General features: G+C 37.3%; 1 protein-coding gene across 2 annotated transcripts in view; it reads left to right on the forward strand.

Annotated features, from left to right (window-relative positions):
• Window positions 1-20,907, forward strand: part of TNPO3 (transportin 3) — an 88,219-nt gene that overhangs the window by 8,506 nt on the left and 58,806 nt on the right. The window contains exons 2-3 of one of the 2 annotated variants that reach the window (XM_059396433.1): window positions 3,597-3,757; window positions 19,970-20,170. In XM_059396433.1, coding sequence (XP_059252416.1) covers window positions 20,048-20,170 — 123 coding nt within the window. In that variant the 5' untranslated portion in view covers window positions 3,597-3,757; window positions 19,970-20,047. The remainder of the gene's footprint in view (window positions 1-3,596; window positions 3,758-19,969; window positions 20,171-20,907) is intronic. The other variant, XM_059396432.1, reaches the window with a different exon arrangement.

The raw sequence follows: 20,907 nt of genomic DNA on the forward strand, positions 1-20,907 counted from the left end.
AACCATTTTTAGGTATATAGTGTAGTGGCATTAGTACATTCATGTTGTGCGGCCATCACCACCACTGGTCTCTAGAACTTTTTCATCTTCCCACACTGAAACTCTGTACCTATTAAATAATAACTGTCCATTCCCTCTTCTCTCCAGCCCTTGGCAGCACCATTCTACTTTTTGTCTCTATGAATTTGACTATCCCAGGGACCTTACATAAGTACAATCTTAGGCTGTTTGTACTTTTGTGTCTTGTTTATTTCATTTAGGTTCATTTATGTCTTTAAGGTTCATTCATGATCATTCCTTTTTAAAAATTGCATTTAAATCTACATAACATAAAATTCACCATGTAACCACTGTAAAGTGTACAGATTAATGGGTTTAAGTACATTATTGTTGTGCATACATCGCCACCATCCATCTCCAAATTTTTTTATCTTGTAAAAATAAAACTCTACTTATTAAATAATTAACTCCCCATTTTTCCCTTCCCGTCCCCCAGTCCGTAGCAACCTGCTTTCTATCTCTCTGAATTTCATTACTCTAGGTACCTCATATAAACGGAATCATATAGTATTTGAACTTTTGTGACTGGATTATTTATGTAGCATAATGTCCTCAGGGTTCATCCATGGTATATCATTTGTCAGAATTTCATCCTCTTTTAAGGCTGAATAGTAATGTATGTACCACATTTTGTTTATCCACTCATCTGGCAATGAACACTTGGGTTGCTGCTACCTTTTGGCTATTGCAAATAATGCTCTTATGAGCCTGTGTATACAAAGACCTTCTGGAGTCCTGCTTTCAGTTCTTTTCAGTTATGTATCCAGAAAGGGAATTGCTGGTCATACAGTAATTCTGCTTGTTTTCTTGTTTTTTTTTTTTTGAGGAACTGCCATACTGTTTTCCAGATGTTAACAGAATTCTAAGCTCTGTTGAACTTAAAAACAAATTTAATTCATAGGAAGTTGAGATTGCTCAGATTACCTCTCCTGTATTTTTCTAGTGTGTACCCTAGTACTGAAATAACTGCCCGAGAGTTTTACTGCTGTACAGGTGAAGTCTCAAATAGAAGCTTTATTTCTCTTTATTGGAAGTTCATAGTGTTGCTAAAGGAGAAAATTTTGCAGTGTTTGGCATGCAGAACTTCTTAAAAATACTGACTTAATTTTCCTTTTTGGTCGAATTTCCAAAATGACAATATTACGAAACATTGTTTTTTATTCTTCTGGTAAGAAATTTTCTGTTAATGGAGTTTATATTATGTATTTATTTTTTTTTCAAGCCCATACCACAGGTTCTTTTCAGTTTTTCCTCTGTATTCATTGTTTTCTTGTATTTTGTTTCAGCCATAGTATTCTAATATCTAAATAGCCCTAGAATAGAAGAATGTATTTGGAATTAGACCGGAAAATATACATGTTTTTTATGTAAGGATTCAGAGTTTTCTAACTTCAGTGCTTTTTTTTGGTAAAGAATACTTTAAGCTAGACATTTCACATTCATATAAGATTGAAAAACTTGAATCTTCAGTGTAGTGTTAACATATGCTTAACATGTCTGATAATGTCCTCATTCTTCTGGTTTATACGAGTTGTTATAAAACTTGGCTCACATGGGCAGGAATAGAGGCCAGTGATGAAAGGAAATACGTTTTCTATATTTTTGGCTTTTAGGAAGTACTTACCTCAGCTTTGTTTCACATGGTTTTAACCTTGGCATTTCCTACTTTTAAAATAGGACTGCCTAGTATAATTAGTAAGGCCCACGGCAAGCAGGCAAGTAATATGATTACTAAGGAATGCATGCTTTCGTCACTCGCAAAGTTGATTTTATGGATCCAGTTTATCTCTTTTCAGGGCCATTCTTGAGGTTAACGTTCATGTACTTAGGTTATTGAGGATTTTAAATCCTGGATAGGGATTTTCTTACACTTGTAATGAAAATATTTTGGCAAGATTTCTCAGTACCATATTATGCGTGACTGACAGTCACAAATTTGAGCCAGATTTCATTTGACAGTGTTCATTAGGGCTCAGAATTATTCAAAAATGCTTGTTCCAGAAACATGGGGGATCTTGTCAGAAACTGAGGAGGCCACAGGATTCAGTGCTGTCATTTGGTCTTACTGATTCCCTTCATTGAAATCAAGATAGAACAGTGCATATGAGTGCTACAGTCTTCCGAAAGTTGACTTGAAGAGTGTTTGGAAGTTTCTTGTGGACTTTAAATAGCTTATGATTTTTTAAAGAAGTATTTTTAGCTAGGAATCTCTTCCCTCCCCTAAGGGAAGCAGTATCTCCCTATTAATTATTTATTCAATTATTGTGGAGATAGCTGTGAAAATGTTTAAATTGACTGAATTTGTCTCTATACATAAGCCTTTTTGCTTCCAGAAAAGTTATTTAATGCACACAAGGGTATTCTGTGGGTATGGGAGCTGACTAGTGGCTTTATGTGACTGTATTTCATTTACACTCTGGTTTTAAAGATAGGAGTTGTTTTCTTATCACTGCTGTGGTAAAGATTTTAGCCAAGTTCATTTCATTTGGTTTCTGCATTTCAGGCCATCTTACAAAACACGTTATTTTGAAAAATACAATTTTTAGGTAGTTATCTTTTAGGCGCCATAGTTTTTCTTAATACTCCTTCAAATAATTTTCTTTCCCTGCTAAGAAAACCATCAGAAAGTAACTTGTGACAGACGTAATAGTTTGTCCTGTATTTGTAAAATCCTCATAAAACATTAGATACAAAGACTCAAGATAGTTGGCCAACTTAAAAAGTTCCTTTCTCTCTTTTCAGGTAAATTAGATTTACTCTTTTTTTTTTTAATCTGTCTCATGGGAATGATTTTTTTTTTCTTGATTTGGGAAATTCTGGTTTTCTAGCTCTTGACCACATTGTTGTAGGGTATATGTCCAAAGCTTTGTGTTCTTGGACTGGTAGTTTTTTGTCTTTTTACTCTTAGTTTCTTCCCCCAATGTACTGTAAATCTTTAAAAGTCTTTATGTAGTAAATATATTATTCACTAATTGAAATGCTGAAGAAAGTACAGCAACCTGACACTTTTGTGTTACTTTTCAAATTTCACTGGAATATTTATATTTCTAGAACTTCATTTTCTATTTGCCAGAGCTCTTCTGTCCTCAGTGAAGTATTTTAAGTAATTCTGCTTAATTTGAGGAGTTTTTTTGTAGGATTAACTAGCAGCCTTAATCCATTTCCAATTCTTAGCAGCTAATGAATCCTTAGGCTCCTGTCTGGGTATGTGCTTGCATTGTTGACAGCCCGCCTGCTCAGTGATTTAGGTTGATTCAGCAGTTTTAGAACTGTTGGTGTAGAAGGGAGTCTTGGAGCAACAGAGCACCATTAAAGAAAAGGAAAGGGCAAGTACTTTTAGGATCTGCCGTGAAGTGTAATGAAAGACTTAGAGCATGTTAGTGAAAGGACTGCTGGGCCATAGCCTGTTTCATATTCATCACATAGTCATGGAAATATCTTTTGAAAAGACTGATATAAAGGCTTGTTCTGCTACTGCTTTGTGAAATGGGAGATTGGAATTAGATGCTTAAATGGAAAATGTTCTCTTGTTGCAGCCTCTTTGAAATGTGCTGCTGGTGGGAGCTGCAGCTTCCTCCTGCTGACTCTGAGCCCCAGGCTTCGGTTGAGATGGTCCTTTCAGAAATGTGGAGCTTAGTCCAAGCCTGGATTTCAGTGGGTAGCACCTGGCATCTGTGGCTAGAAAGTCCTATGAAGTGTAAGTGCTTTATTCTCTCCTTGTCAAGAATCCCTTTTCCTTCCTTCCTTATCTTCCTTCTGTCTGCAGCTCAGCAGAGGGGAAGTACAATGAGCAATGTACTGTAGTGTCTAGGGTATCAGGATTTGGTTGCATTTTCTTTATGATTCAGTGACCAAAATAAGATTACTTGTTTTTGGATGTCAACAATTCTTAAACCCTCTTAGAATTTAAAGTGAAGTGATAAGTTATGACGCCTTAATGTATAGTACTGGCAGTATCATCCCAAGTAATTTTTCATTGACAGTCTGCTTAGTAGCTGTGATATTTAAGTTTGCTAGGTTTCTTTAGAGATGCTTTTATATTTTATTCTTACTCTGAAAGATAAGTATTTGAAAAGAGAGGCACATTTGACCATTGGGTGAGACAGCATCAGGATAAATAAGGATGGTTAAAATGAGAGGATGGCTCTTTACTTTGGTTCTCCCTGATCCTTTCGCACAAAGAGCAATTTGGGAATTTTCTGAAGGGTCCTCATAGAAGGATCCTGTGATCCTTCTCACAGTTTCTCATAGAAGGGTCCTGTGAAATTCATACAGCTGCCATCTGTATTTTAGTTTAGTGAAAAAAAAAAAAAAACAAAACAACCCTGGATAATTACATAATGAGCATTAAAAGATACAAGTTTTTTTTTTTTTTTTTAAAGATTTTTTTTTAAATTTATTTATCAGAGAGAGAGAGGGGGAGAGAGTGAGCACAGGCAGACAGAATGGCAGGCAGAGGCAGAGGGAAAAGCAGGCTCCCCGCTGAGCAAGGAGCCCGATGTGGGACTCGATCCCAGTGGGACTCGATCCCAGGACGCTGGGATCATGACCTGAGCCGAAGGCAGCTGCTTAACCAACTGAGCCACCCAGGCGTCCCTAAAAGATACAGGTTTTATATGTGATTTAGTTGCTTGGAGTTAAGTGCTGTTCTCTTTTTTCCTATTTCAGAAATACTGCTAATATTTTAAAATCAGCTCATTCCAAAAGATTCCTGTTTTAGGTAAATTTTAAGGTTCTCTTCACTGAAACTTTTCTGAAAAGTCTAAATCTTCGGATTTTAGCTAGGAAATTATTGAGCTTCTTCTCATTGCTAAAACAAAATCTATATTTGAAATAAAACAAAACCAAGGCTCCCATCTGTGCAAGGCATGCAAAGTTCTACAAATGAGGATTCTGAATGAAAAATGTCTCATCCTCTCAGGGCCTTTGTTTTCTTTATCTGTAAAGAACTGATTTGCTTATTCTCTGTTGCCCTTTCTCTTGCTAAATGTTTTGGATTCTGTTCTTAGAGCTGATTCCCAATCCGAAAGTATTTAGCTATGTAGTAGAAGGATGGGCTTTTTCATGATTGGGAAAGCAAAGGGGTGTTAGAGACTTAGGAGAGTATAATATATTGTCATTTTGCTTCATATTATAATTTAACACATACTTTACCTCTTACGGCCAAAGGATTTTGTGAGATATAGAGATAGTTATAGTTCTTCACCTTTGAACAGCTCACAGTCTATTAGAAAAATTGAACAAAGACCCAAGTAATTATAGTACAAAGTTCTACGGTTGAGCTGTTATGGAGCCCATGTAAAAAGATTCCTGCCTCCAGTATTTTCTTGTTATCTCTGTATTTCAGTAGTTTAAATATGTGTTTAGTGGTTATTTGTGTGGGGGGGTGTGGGGGACAAGAATGTTCTCTGTTCCCTGGTCTACCATAGTCTTACTTCCAGTGCTGCTGTTCTCAGTGGTGGGGTTTGCGTTCTCAGTGATCATGGGATCACTTGGGATTCTATGGGATTCTTGCTTTACCTTACATCTGACAGGTCTAGTGCAGGATACTTTCATTTTGCCCTTCCCTCAGCGTTAGGAGACTTAGCACTGTTCTGAAACGGCAATAGGTCTTAACCTGTGCCTTGAGGGTGACGGGATTTAATGCCCCCACACAGGTTGAGGCTTTTGTTCAGTAAGGGAGAGGATCTTTTTGTGCTTTCTATACATTTGAGGGTTTCTGTCCAGGAGCATCCAACCAAAGGAGGTTTTCTCTGGTCTTTTTTGCCCTATCTCCAGTCTTTGTTCTGAATGTTTGGGGGAGGTCTCGAGAAGAGCCTGTAGGTGGTTGTGAACTCCCTTTGTGTCTCTGAGTCGCAGAGGTTTTATATGTTCATGCTATCCATAGGCAGCCTTTATCAATTTGTTGATAATTTTAGCAGAATTTTTATTACTTGGTTATGTGGTGCCCTGTGTCTTGTCGTCTTGTCTTCATTTGTCATGTTACAGATGAGCCAGTGCATGCCTCCTGTCTCCTTGGAGGTCTTTCTTTAGATTTCAGCCTGCTTGGTTGCCCTGGGACCTGAGTTTTCTAATGCGTTTTAAGATGTGTTTCTAATGCGTTTTGTGGGAGCCTGGGTGGCTCAGTCTTTAAGCATCTGACTTCTGCTCAGGTCATGATCCCAGGGTCCTGGGATGGAGTCCCATATCGGACTCCCTTCTTGGCGGGAAGCCCGTTTCTCCCTCTCCCACTCCCCCTGCTTGTGTTCCCTCTCTCACTGTCTGTCTCTCTCTGTCAAATGAATAAATAGAATCTTAAAGAAAAAGACGTTATTTTGTAGTTTATTTGCTTTTGTTTATTAAACTCAAAAGCTGTATTTTCTGACTTGCTACATCTTAGATATGGAACTCCTCTCAGGTTTTTAAGATTTTATTTATTTATTATCAGAGAGGGAGAGCACAGGGGCACATACACAAGCAGGGGAAGCAGCACAGAGGGAGAAGCAGGTTCCCCACTGAGCAAGGATCCTGATGTGGGACTTGATTCCAGAACCCTGGGATCATGACCTGAGCCAAAGGCAGATGCTTAATTGACGGAGCGACCCAGGTGTACCTCCTCTCAGGTATTTTTATTCACATGTTTTAAATGCCACAAGATGATATTACTTTATATAGTCAGTGTTCATAAAGATTTACTCATGTACTTAATCTTCCCTTGACTCTTCATTTCTTCCTGTTAGCATGTTTCCATCCAGAATTACTTTCCTGTTCCATGAAGAACATCCTTTAGTATTTTCTTCCTTTTGGGTATGTTGGTCATAAGCTGTCTTATTCTCTTTAAAAATTTTTCATTTATTTATTTATTTATTCTAGTTAGCTAGTAAGTAAGCAAAGCAAGCAAACAAGCAAATAAGCAAACAAGCACTAGACCCAATGTGTGACTTGAACTCATGACCCCAGGATCAAGAATCAGATGGTCTACCAGCTGACTCAGCCAGGCACCCCTTTCTTCATGGTCGGAAATGTCTTAATTTTGTTGTGTTTTGGAAGAGTTTTTTGTTGGTATAAAATAACTGATTGGTAGTTATTTTCTTTCAGTACTTTGAAGATACTGGTTCCCATTGTTAATGTTGACAAGCCAGCTATCAGTCTAATTGTTGTTCTTTTAAAGGTAATATATATATTTTTCTCCATTCTTGGTCCTTTAGATTTTTCTCTTTGGCTTTTTTTTTTTTTTTAAGATTTATTAATTTATTTGAGAGAGCATGCACACGTGTGTGTGCACAGTGGTGAGGGTGCAGAGCGAGTCTTAACTAGATTCTGCCCTGAATGCTGAGCCCAATGCAGGGCTGAGATCTCATGACCAAGGGTCGTGACCTGAGCCAAAACCAAGAGTTGGACATTTAACCAGCTGCACCACCCAAGCACCCCTCCTCTTTGGCTTCTTAACAGTGTTGTTTTGATGTGCCTAGGTCTGGTTTTTCAGTCCTTAGGGTTTACAGAGCTTCTTAAGTCTATGGGTTGGTGTCTTTTACCACTTTGGCTATTTCTCAGCCATTATCTGTAGTGCTTCTGCCCCATTTTTTTTCTTTTCCTTCTAGGATTTCAATTTATACATATGTTAAAGTTTTTCACTGTTTCCCACATGTTGCTCTGATTCTTTCCATTTTTTCCCTTCTCCTTTTTTGATTTTGTGCCTTGGTCTTGTTCCTTTTTTTGATCTCTTCCTAACATAGTAATCTATTCTTCAGTTGTCTAATTTATAGTTTTAGCCCTTCCATTTGGTTCTTAATTTTGGTTACTAATTTTTCAGTTTTAGAATTTCAGTTTGATTCTTTTTTATAGATTACATTTCTTTTCTTTCTTTCTTCCTTTTTTCTTTAAGATTTTATTTATTTGACAGAGAGAGCAAGAGATCACAAGTAGGCAGAGGCAGGCAGAGAGGGGGAAGCAGGCTCCTCACTGAGTAGAGAGCCTGATACATGGCTAGATCCCAGGACCCTGAGATCATGACCCAGAGCCAAAGGCAGCCACCCAGGCGCCTGTAGATTACGTTTCTTAATGGACGTTCTCCAGTTTGTTTTCTAATTCCTCAAATAAATTAATCACCTACTTAATTTTTTCCCAACTATGTATTTTGAAAGGTTCATAACTTGAAAAAACTGTAGGGTGAATACTGATAACCCTTCTCCTCAATTTGACCGTGTTCCATTTGCTTCTCTTTCTTTTTCTGTCCTTCTCTGAGTGTATTTTTTTTAACCTTTGAAGTGAAGTGAAGACGTTATAATGCTGTACCCCTGAACATTGACACAAGTCTTTCCAGAACAAGGACATTTTTCTAAACTAAAACCATTGCTACTCTCTAGAAATTTAACTTTGGCATAATGGTATTCTCTAATACACGGCCTATATTCAGATTTCTCAATAGCTTTTACTTTTTTTTTTTTTTTAAGATTTTATTTATTTATTTGACAGAGATCACAAGCAGGCAGAGAGGCAGGCAGAGAGAGAGAGAGGAGGAAGCAGGCTCCCTGCCGAGCAGAGAGCCCGATGTGGGACTCGATCCCAGGACCCTGAGATCATGACCTGAGCCGAAGGCAGCAGCTTAACCCACTGAGCCACCCAGGCGCCCAATAGCTTTTACTTTAAAATTTTTCCTAACCCAGGATCCATTTAAGGAAAATACATTGCTTATAGTTGGTCTTTTTAATTCTTCAGGGTATTTTTGTTGTTCTTTTATAATAGTGACATTAAAAAACAAATCTGGGCCCATTTTGTCTGTTTTAATATGCCCCACTATTTGGGTTTATCTCATCATTTTCTCATGATTTCATTCAGGTGAAACATTTTTTGGAAGAATACTACTTGGTTGATAATTCTTTTTCAGTGAAAGATGTCAGGAGTAGTATAAAAATTTGTTCCCTTATTGGTAATGTTAAGTTTTGTCACTTTAGTTAAGACATCATAGTTGTTTTAGCCCTTATTCCCTTATGTAAGTACATTATTTTCTGTTGTCTCTTTTCCCTTTATTGTTATTTTATCTTGCTTTTGTTTGATAATGGATATATTGTTTATGAAAAGTTGTAGGGATAATAAATGATGTTTTCCTGCTGACATGGTATCTTTTGCTTCTGGCAGGTCTTTAGAATTGGACCAAATCTGTTTAATCCAAGAAGAGATTGAGCAGATTCTAAACTGTGTTTCTTTCTTTTATTTGGTGATAAAATATACATAACACAAAATTTATCATTTTAACTATATTATTTATTTATTTTTAAATATTTACTTGAGAGAGAGCATGTGCACGTGTGCATGGGAAGGGGTATGAGGGGGGAGAGAAACTTTAAGCAGATTCCTCGCTGAGCTCAGAGCCTGATGTGGGGCTTGATCCCAGGACCTTTAAATGGCCTGAGCCGAAACCCAGAATCAGTTGCTCAACTGACTGCACCACCCAGGGGCATCCATTTTAACTATTAAAATGTACATTTAGAGACATTAAATATATTCACATTAATGTGCCACCATAACCATAGTCCATGTCCATACCTTTTCGTCTTCTTCAAGTGAAACTCTGTACCCATCAAACAGTAACTCTCCCCTTTATCCTCTCTTTTTAATGTCTGGTAATCAAAATTCTGACTTTGTGTCTATGAATTTGACTACTCTTGGTACTTCATATTAGTGGAATCATACAGTATTTGACCTTTTGTGTCTGGTATATTTCATTAAGGACAATGTCCTCAAGGTTCATCCATGTTACAGCCTATAATGGTACTTCCTTCTTAAGGCTGAATAATAATCATTGTATGTGGGGCACCTGGGTGGCTCAGTGGGTTAAAGTGTCTGCCTTCGGCTCAGGTCATGGTCTTAGGGTCCTGGGATCCAGCCCCGCGTCGGGCTCTCTGCTCAGCAGGGAACCTGCTTCCTCCTCTCTCTCTGCCTGCCTCTCTGCCTACTTGTGATCTCTATCAAATAAATAAATAAAAATCTTTAAAAAAATCATTATATGTGTGTACCACATTTTGTTTATTCATCTTTCAGTTAGCATTTGAGTTTTCAACTTCTGGCTCTTTTGAAATATGCTGCTATGAACATTGGTGTATAGATATCTGAGTCCCTACTTTCTGTTGTTTTGGGCATATACTAAGAAGCAGAATTGTTGGATCACACAGTATTTTAATTTCTAATTTTTTGAGCAATGTTTTCCATAGTGACTGTACGATTTTCAATTCTCATCAGCAGTGCAATTTTCCAGTTTCTCTGCATCCTCACCAACATACTTTCTGATCTTGATAGTAGCTATCCTAAAGAGAGTGAAGTGCTGTCTCATTGTGGTTTTTGATTCACATTTCCCTAATGATTAATGATATTGAGCATCTTTTCATGTGTTTATTGGCCATTTGTGTATCTTTTTTGGAGAAATGTCTATTCAGGCCTTTGCCTGATTTTTAGTTGGGTTGTTTGATGTTTTTTGTTGTTTAGTTCTTCTAAATATTCTGGTATGAATCTCTTAACAGATTTATCATTTGCAAATATTTTTCACATTCTGTGGGTGGCCTTTTTATACTTATTGATGATAAGTGAAGTTTTGAATTTTGATATAGCCCAGTTTATCTGTTCTTACCTTTGTTTCTTGTGCTTTTGATCCTAGAATTACTTCTAAATCTGATATTCATGAAACTTTTCCCTCAGTGTTTTCTTCTAAGAGTTTTATAATTTTAGATCCTGAATTTAGTTTGTGATCCTTTTGGGGTTAATTTTTGTATAGAATGTAAAATAAGGGTCCCGTTGTCTTTGTTGAAAATCATTTGACCATATATGCAAGGATTTATTTCTGGATTTCTGGATTCTCTTTTCTATTCTATTGGTCTTGTGTTTCTCTCTATGCTAGTACCACACTTTTTTTTCCCCCCACACTTTTTTATTGTGGCAAAAAACACATAACATGAATTTATCTTCTCAACAGTTTCTAGGAGAACAGTATAATATTGTTAACCATGTGTACATTGTTGAATAATAGATCCCTTGAAAACAACCCCCCCCCCCCATTCTACATAGCTGAAATTCTGTACCTACTGAAAAACATCCAACTTAACCCTCATCCCAGCCCTGAGTTTGACCACTTTAGGTACTTCATGTAAGTGGAATAATGTAGCATTTGCCTTCTTGTGACTGACTGACTTAATTCATTTAACAATGTCCTCAAAAAACCAAACCGAAACAAAACATAATGTCTTCAAGGTTTATCCATGTTATAGTATGTAACATTTATTTTTTAGGACTGAGTAATATTCCATTGTTTTATACACACACACACACACACACCCACCCCACATTTTGTTTATCCATTCATCTGTCAGGTGACATTTGAGTTGTTTTAACTTTGGCTATTTTTGTGAGTAAAGCTGCAGTGTATATGGGTGTGTAACCTTTTAAAGATTCTGTTTTTAATTCTTTTGGATATATACCCAGAAGTGAAATGCTGGATTGTATGCTAATTATGTTTCTAGTTTTTTTGAAGAACTTCCATACTGCGTTAGCTAATTGTGGCTTTGATTTTACATTTCCCTAATAACTAGTGATGTTGACCATCTTTTCATAAGCATGTTGGCCATTTTTATGTCCTCCTTAGAGAAATATCTTTTAAAATCCTTTGTCCATTTTAAAATTGGGTTATTTGGTTTTTTGATGACTTGTAGGAGTTCTTTATATATTCCAGATGTTAACCCCTTATCAGAAATATGCTTTGCAGATAGTCTGTCCCATTCCATAGGTTGCTTTTCCACTCTGTTGATTATTTCTTTTGCTATGTAAAAGTTTCAGAGTTTGATGTAGTCCCTTTTGTCTATTTTTGCCTTTGTTTTCTGTGCTTTTAGTGTCATATCCATGAATTCACCATCAAGTTCAGTGTTGTGCTATCACCCCCCCCCCCCGCCCCATGTTTTCTTTTGAAAGTTACAGTTTTCAGATTTATATTTAGGTCTTCATGTATTTTGAGTTAATTCTGCACCTAGGTCCACCTTTCTTTTGTATAGAAGTATCTAGTTTTCCCAACACTGTTTGAAGAGATTCTCCTATTCCCATTGTGTAGTTTTGGCAACCTTGTCGAGTATCATTTGACTGTATTTGTGAGGGTGTATATCTAGTCTCTCTGTTACATTGGTCTATATATCTGTCTTTGTGGCAGTAGTGTACTGTTTTGATTATTCTGGTTTTGTAATAAATTTTGAAATGGGGAAATAGAAGACCTTCAACTTTGTTCTTTTTGAAGACTGTTTTGGCTATTTGGGGGTCCTTGGGATTCCATATGGATTTTCTTTTTTGTCCTTTTTCTTTGTTTTGTTCTATTTTATTATAGAATATGTTCATTATAAAGTATGCTCAGTTATGTTCATTTTATATTGTTTCATTTTATTTTGAGTAGTGAAACACAGGGCTTGAACTCATGACCCTGAGATTAAGACCTGAGCTGAGGTCGAGAGTCGGATGCTTAACTGACTGTGCCACCCAGATGCCCCTTCATATGAATTTTCTTTCTTTTTTTTTTTTTTTTTTTTTTGGGGAGAGAGAGACTGGGGTAGAGGCAGAGGGAGAGAGAGAATTTCAAGCAGACTCCCAGCTGAGTGGGGAGCCTGACATGGAACTTACTCCAAAATGAAATCAAGAGTCAGACACTCAACTGACTGAACCACCCAGGCGCCCCCCTCCATATGAATTTCATTGATGGATTTTTTTATTTCTGCAAGAAACATAATTGGGATTTTGATAGAGCTTGCATTGAGTCTGTAGATCACTTTGCACAGTATTGACAACAATAGTCAGTCTTCCAGTCCTTTAACACAGGATATCTTCCCATTTATAGATGTCATCTTTAATTTCTTTCAGCATGTTTTATAGTTTAAAAAAAAGATATTATTTATTTGTTAGAGAGCGCACGTGCGTTAGTGAAAGAGAGCACAGGTGGGGAGGAGCGGGCGAGGCAGGGTCCCCACTGAGTAGGGAGCCTGACACGGTGCTGGATCCCAGGACCCTGGGATCACAACCTGAGCCAAAGGGGGATGCTTAACTATCTAAGCCATGCAGGTGCCCTGTGTTGTGTTATTTTCTTTCCTTTCTTCTTCTTCTTCTTCTTCTTTTTTTTTTTTTTTTTTTGTAAAGATTTTATTTGTTTATTTGACAGAGACACAGCGAGAGAGGGAACACAAGCAGGGGGAGTCGGAGAGGGAGAAGCAGGCTTCCTGCCAATCAGGGAGCCTGATGCGGGGCTTAACTCCAGGACCTTGGGATCAGGACCCCAGCTGAAGGCAGACATTTAATGACTGAGCCACCAAAGTGCCCCTGTTGTGTAGTTTTCAATGTACAAGTTTTTTTGCCTCCTTTATTCCTGAGTATTCTGTTCTTTTTTTGATGCTGTTGTAAATGCAATTGTTTTCTTAATTGCCTTTTCAAATTGTTCATTGTTAATGTGTAGAAACTGATTTTGAGGTGTTGATTTTGTATTTTGCAACTTTCTGAATTCATCTAATAGTTCTAACAGGTTTTTTGGGAATTTTTAGGGTTTTCTATGTGTAAGATCATGCCACATCTAAGTAACTGTCATTTTGTCCCTTCCTGTCTGATTTGAATGCCTTTTATTTCTTTTTCTTGCTTAATTGCTTTGGCTGAAACTTCCAGTAAGAACTTCCAGTGCTGTGTTGAATTCGAGTGGCAAAAGTGGTCATCCTTGTCTTACTCTTGGTCTTAGAGTTTTGAAAAGCTGTCAGTGACCATTGAGTAGGATGTTCATTGTGGGTTTTCCATGCATGGTCTTTTTTATATTGAGATAGTATTCTTCTTTTCCTAGTTTGTTGAGTATCTTTGTCATGAAAGAGTGTTACATTTTGTCACATACTTTTTCTGCATCAGTTGAGATGTTTGTCTTTTTTCCCCCTTCGTTCTTTTAACGTGTGGTATATTACAATTTTAAATTATGTTGAACTACCCTCACATTCCATGAATAAATCTCAGTTGGTCCTGGTGTATAATCCTTTAATATACTGTTGAGTTTGGTTTGCTAGCATGTTGTTGAGGCTATTTTCCATCAATATTTAAATTGATTTCTAGTTTTCTTGTAATATCTTCGGCTTTGGTATTAGAGTAGTACTGGTTTCATAGAATAAATTAGGACGCATTCTTTCCTCTTCAGTTTTTTGGAAGAGTTTGAGAAAAATTGGTCTTTAAATGTTTGGTAGAAAACACTGGTAAAGCGATCTGGTCCTGGGCATGTCTTTACTGGGAGGTTTTGATTAAATATTTTTACTAGTTATAGCAGTATAGTCTATTTAATTTTTCTCTTTCCTCTCAATTCAGTCTTGGTCCATTTCATCTAGAGTGTACGGTTGGTTGGTATACTGTAGTTCATAGTATTTCTTATAATCTTTTTTTTTATTTCTGTAAAATTGATAGTAAGTCCCCACTTTCTTCTTAGTTAAGATAGCTAAAGGTGTGACAGTTTCTTTTTTATCTTTTCAAAGAATCAAATCTTCATTTTTCTGTTCTCAATTTTATTTATCTTTGCTCTAATTTTACTGTTTTTGTCCTTGTGCTAGCTTTGGGTTTAGTTTGTTCTTTTCCTTTTTCCTTAAGGTGTAAAGTTAGGTTGTTGATCTGAGATTTTTTTTTTTAAAGATTTTATTTATTTATTTGTCAGAGAGAGAGAGAGAGACAGAGAGAGCACATGCATGCGTGTGCACACAAGCAGGCAGAGTGGCAGGCAGAGGCAGAGAGAGAAGGAGGCTCCCCGCTGAGCAAGGAGCCCAGTGTAGGACTCTATCCCAGGATCCTGGGATCATGATCTGAGCTGAAGGCAGTGGCTTACCTGACTGAGCTACCCAGGTGTCCCAAGATTCTTCTTTTTTTAATAACATAAATATGTATGGCTATGAATTTCCCTCTAAGTGCTGTTTTTGCTGGATCTCATAAACTTCGGTATATTGTGTTTCCATTTTCATTTATGTTAAGATATTTTCAGTTTCCCTTCTTGTCTTATTGTTTGTTTTAAGACTGTGTTACTTTTGGGGCACCTGATTGGCTCAGTTGGAAAAGCATGGAACTCTTGATCTCAGGCTTGTGAGTTTAAGCCCCATACTGGGTGTAGAGATTACTTCTTAAAAAGTAGGGGTGCCTGGGTGGCTCAGTCAGTTAAGTGGCTGCCTTCGGCTCAAGTCGTGATTGTGGGGGTCTGGGATCGAGCCCCGCATTGGGCTCCCCGCTCAGTGGGAACCCTGCTTCCCCTTCTACTACCTTGTTTGTGTTCCCTCTCTCACTGTCTCTCTCTCTCTGTCAAATGAATAAATAAAATGTTAAAGAGAAATCTAAAGTAAAAAAGATGCTTGAAAAATAACTGCTTGCATCCCTACCCCTACTTTCTTTGTTTTGTTTTTTAAAGATTTTATTTATTTATTTGTCAGAGAGAGACCCAGCACAAGTGCAGGGCAGGGGGAGTGGCAGGCAGAGGTAGAAGCAGGGTCCCTGCTGAGCAAGGATCCTGATGTGGGACTCAGTCTCAGGACTCTGGGGTCACGACCCAAGCCAAAGGCAAACTCTTAACTGAGTGAGCCACCCAGGCGTCCCCCCCCACCCCTACATTTAACAGTTCAGAGGGAAATGGGCTTTTTGTTTTGTTTTGACTTTTGGTTCTACGCTTCCTTTTTGAGACCTCTATTTTATTTTTATTATTTTTTTAAAAGATTTGTTTATTTATTTATTTGAGAGAGTGGAGGAGGTGCACACACAGGGAAAGGGTGAGGGAGAAGCTGAAGGGAGCCCAGTGTGGGGCTCAATCCCAGGGCCCTGGTATCATGACCTGAGCTGAAGGCAGACTTTAAAATATATATATATATTTTATTTATTTATTTATTTGTTTGTCAGAGAGAGAGAGTGTGCGCGTGTGCACATGTGCACATGCGCACAAGCAAAGGGAGAAGCAGGCACCCTGCTGAGCAAGGAGCCCAATGCAGGATTCGATCCCAGAACTCTGGGATCATGCCCCGAGGGGAAGGCAGATACCCAGCTGATTGAGCCACCCAAGTGTCCCTGAAGGCAGACTCTTAACCTACTGAGCCACCCAGGCACACTTATACATTTCTACTTTTAAGGAGGTGGAAACATTTAAATCAGGAATAAAGATTTTTTACTAGTTTCTGCCATTCAGATTAAAGCACAACTTGACACGGTGCAGTCAATGAACTTTTTTTTACCAGAGTCCTGATCTGGTAAGTTGACAGATTTCACTTGGGAGAAGGACATCCTACAGTTTAGTTTTAACAAGCAGCAATATTGGAGTTTTTGTTTGTTTTGTTCTGTTTTGTTTCTTAAACACTGATTCAGAAAATGGGATGGTGCAAATGTATAATTTATAACTTGGTAAATTACTGTATATGGGTGTCCTTATAGCTACCCACCCAAATCAAGAAATAGAACTTTTCTCGGCATTCCAGAAGTCTTCGTTGCTCTGTTTGACATACTGCTTCCCCTCCCTGAAAGTAACCACTGTCCTTTCATAGTAATCCTTTCTTTGTGTTCCTTTGTAGTTTTTAGTCTTGTTGTTTTGAAAAATACGCCTTTTGAGTGTCTTTCAACCTGTAAGTTCTCTCTCTCTCTCTTTCTCTCTCTCTCTAGATTTTTTAACTGTTGAGGAATCTGGGCCATTTGACCTGTTGAGTTATTGATCATTGTGGATTTTGCCATATGTATAGTTCTGATGCAGTTCTAGTCTCCTCTGTATATCCTGTAAATTGCCGGCTACATCCAGAGGTTTGATGAGACACAAGTTTGATCCTGTCATTGTTCTTTTGTCAGGATGCACATAATATTTGGTTATTTGGTTGGTTGTTCTCATGATCCATTGTGAAACAAATTACCTTAGGACTTAGTGACTTAAAAATTGTTTCAAGAGCACCCAACTGGCTCAGTCGGTAGAGCATGCAACTCTTGATCTCAAGGTTGTGAGCTCAAGCCCCACATTGGGCGTGGAACTTAATTTTTAAAAATAAAAAAAAAAAATAAAAATCATTTCATTGTATCTCACAATTTTGTAGGTCATAGATTCGAGCGGGCCTCTGTGGCTGATAATTCTGCTCCGTGAAGCTTGGTGGGTGGGCTGGTCTGGAGATGCTAAGATGGCTTCATTTACATGCCTGACACTGACAGATGTGGCTGGGAGGCTGAACTTATTTGGGCCTCTCTTGCTTTCCATGTAGTCTTAGGTTTCTTTACATCGTCTCTCCGAAGAAAAATCGGAGCTCTTAAATAGTAACTGTCCAAGAATTTGTAGACATGTATTAAGACCAATAAATATTTGAGGGAGACACTTTGATATATCCTGTTTCTTTTTAAAGTTCACCCACTCACTTTATCCCCTATCTATGCATATCGCCTGTAGCAGTTATTACTGTGGTGTTGAAATAGTAATTGTCTGTTTTTCTCATTTCTTCTTACCTTTATTAACTAAGCATTCTTTTGTAAAAATGACGTCTTCCATCTTACAAATAACTTCGCAGTTAGTTATTTGATCATTGTTCACATCAGTATGGACTCATGGGCATTTGCTTTATTTTTGAGTTTGTAATCCAGTACTATGTATAGTCCATTTTCTTACACCAGGTTTTTTATCTTCGTCCATTGAGCTCTTTCAGGTTGGCTTCTATTCCTTTGGACTTTAGACTGTTTTTTGTTGTTGTTTTAGATACTGCTGTTGTTTAATGTTATCATGTCCCATTTATTTAGATGGATGTCTAGTATCTCTATATTTTTCTGGTAGACTACTTTTTAAAAAATGTGTTTTCTGGCCTGCTTGCGTTGTAGAGATATTCGGTTCATTATTTTCTTTTTTCTCCTATATTTGTATATAGCATTTGGCCTCAATTGCTTATTTTTGTGTGAAATTAGTCTTTCTGAACTTTAGGAGGCATGGCTAAGGGTAGTATATTCATCTCAAATAACTTCCTTTTCTGTGGTCTGATAGTATTTACAAATGTGGTTTGATTTCTAAGATTTCCTGGTTTTGTTACCTTCTTCTTTTCTTCCTTTGTCTCTGTTTTACTTATCCTGTATAATATTGATTGTCTTGACAGCATTTTATCCTCAGTTTGGAGTCCTGTCCTTCCACTTCAAGAATTTACAGAAGCTAGACTATACCATCTCCTTAGATTTTATGTAGGCCTCTTCCACTCACCTCTTCTACTCACCTGCTTTCAGATCTGACAAAACCTCTTCTATTTTCAGTCCTGAAATTGTCTCTGTGTTCTTCCCATTGAATACTTTTTGGCTCTTTGGGTGTTCCTCTGCCCTTACATCCATTAGATACCCTGTTGTTTCCCTCTGCTTCTGCTTGAAGCAGAAGCTAAAACTACACTGGTTTTTTCCCAATCACTTATATTTTGGGGTTCTTAGACATAACTAGATAATACCTGGTTTTGTTGTAAATGCCCATAGTGCTTTAGTTTTGCTCTTTGACTGCTGTGTTTTTATGAGGGCATTTATGGAGATTCCAAGGTTTCATAGAATCTTTTTGCTATTATTTTTTTAAAATAGCAGTTACAGGGGCGCCTGGCTGGCTCAGTTGGTAGAACATGTGACCTGTGATCTCAAGGTCATGAGTTCAACCCCATGTTGGGTATAGAGCTTACTTAAAAACAAAAACAAAAAAACTAGATTGTAAAATACCAATTTGCACAAAATACATTTTGATGGCATATTAAACTACAGGTGTGCTTGAGTTACTGGTTAGATACTAAATAGCTAAAAACTAATGTGGCTAGAAGATTTTTTTGTGTGACATAATGTTTTAGGTTATTTTCCACCATCTTATCTGATTGAAAGCTAAGTTTTATGTTAATAAACCTTTAATAACCTTCAGCGTCTTTATTTTCAGTTTACTTGGGGAACTTGTACAGGCCATTTATTCTACCGGTTTCTCTTTATTGACTCCTGTTTATCTGTGGAAAGATCTTGCATCATTTTGTATTACTCATGAAGGGCTCTAGCTTCATAAGAAATTGACTGGGTAACTCTTTGTGATCTCCTACAATTGCCTCTGCTCCTGAATTGAGATTGAAAATTTTTTTTTCAGTTCATTATTGCCAACCTTTTTTTAGCCTGTCCCAAGAAGAGGCAGTTTGGTAGAATTGGATTAAAATTAATCAGTTTTAATTTGTTGCCTACTGTGTACTGCACAACTTTGTTCCCAAACTTATTTTTCAAAATAGAACTTTTTTGTAACTGTGACTAGCTGTTAGAGACCAAATCCTATGCTTTCATTCCATTATTATTTCCAGAGATACATTTATTTTCTCCTGTGAAAATGATTTTAGTATTATATATATAAAGCACTTTGCCAGACAAATACATTAGAAAATGATAGAAGTATATGAAGTATTCATTTGGGGTGAGATGGTTTTTCTGCTAAAACGAACTGAAGATTGAAATGTAGGCCTACTGAGACCTATTTATAGATACATTAAAATGGTTCTCAGATTCAATTCTCAACGTGAACAAAAGCTTATTTATTTTAAGTGGAAAAGAATATCCAACCTATAGATGGGGTTGGAAGTTACACAGTGACGTTTTAGTTTTTTAGTAGGAGCTTTTGGGACTTTTTTCTTCATACTCGTTCAGCTATAAAGTTAATGATTCTAATCAGCAAGATTAGATCTGTTGATCTGATTGATAACTTGCAGGTCTTCCTAAAATGAGTCAGAAGGATTTAGGTAATACTTTCGTTGAACTGGGCCTTTAAATATATAGTTTGAAGTATTAGCTAAATTAGTGGGTAATTTAGCTTGTCAGGTTTTTGACTTTAGTCTACATATGTCTTTATATATGTTGAGGTGTAACATTAAAATTACTTAGTACAATAGTCTTTAAGACATTTTCTCTGGTTTTCTTTTAGGTTCATGCATGGGAGATTTCAGACCAGTTGTTACAGATCCGACAGGATGTGGAATCATGCTACTTTGCTGCACAGACCATGAAAATGAAGATTCAAACCTCATTTTATGAGCTCCCTACAGACTCTCATGCCTCTTTACGGGACTCATTACTAACCCATATCCAAAACTTGAAAGACTTGTCACCTGTCATTGTAACGCAGGTAAATCCTGTGCTTCTCATCAGGAAAGTTATAAGGCCATTTGGATTTATCAAATTAATTTTAATTGACATTGCTAGGCTGTGTGAAGTACTGTTAACAACTTTATTATGGACTTACTGCTATATTCTTAAGTGGATAGAAAGTGAAAATCGTCTGTGTTAATATTAGAGTTTATTTGATTTCAGGCCAATTTAAATACCAGAAGTGGGGGAGGTGAGTATAGATTTTCACAGGCAGGCATATGTGGGCCCACCCCCCATTTAAATTGCAGATGGTAAAAACACTGTATACTGTACTGTTCTGGGTCAGATGTCTGCCTTCTTGCCTTTGAAAAAATCATTTCTGGACCAGTTGGCTAGATAAAGTCTCATGATTGAAATAGTATAGCATCTGGCCCTTCCCCCTTTAGACTGGTAAATACATTAAAAAGGAAAACTGGAAGCTTCCATGAATACATACTCAATGTGTGTTCTCTGCCTGGCATAGAAGTGCCCTTGAAGAGGAAGGAGGCTTTTGCATAAGGCTTCAAGATGAGAAATGGAAAGAGAAGGGAAATGGCATTCCATTACTTGAGGAGTGATTCAAAGGGCTGACTTTGTCAGTAGCTTTGGCCTTTTGGCAAAGTGTAATTTATCTGTCCATGAAGTTCTGTGGTATTGCCAAATAAAAGTAAGTATTGATATATTCTGAGGAAGTTCTATAGTCTGTTCTTTCTGACTTCTTTTTGTTGTTTTTGG

The sequence above is a fragment of the Mustela nigripes genome, chromosome 4 (genome assembly GCF_022355385.1).
Source record: "Mustela nigripes isolate SB6536 chromosome 4, MUSNIG.SB6536, whole genome shotgun sequence".
Lineage (NCBI taxonomy): Eukaryota > Metazoa > Chordata > Mammalia > Carnivora > Mustelidae > Mustela > Mustela nigripes.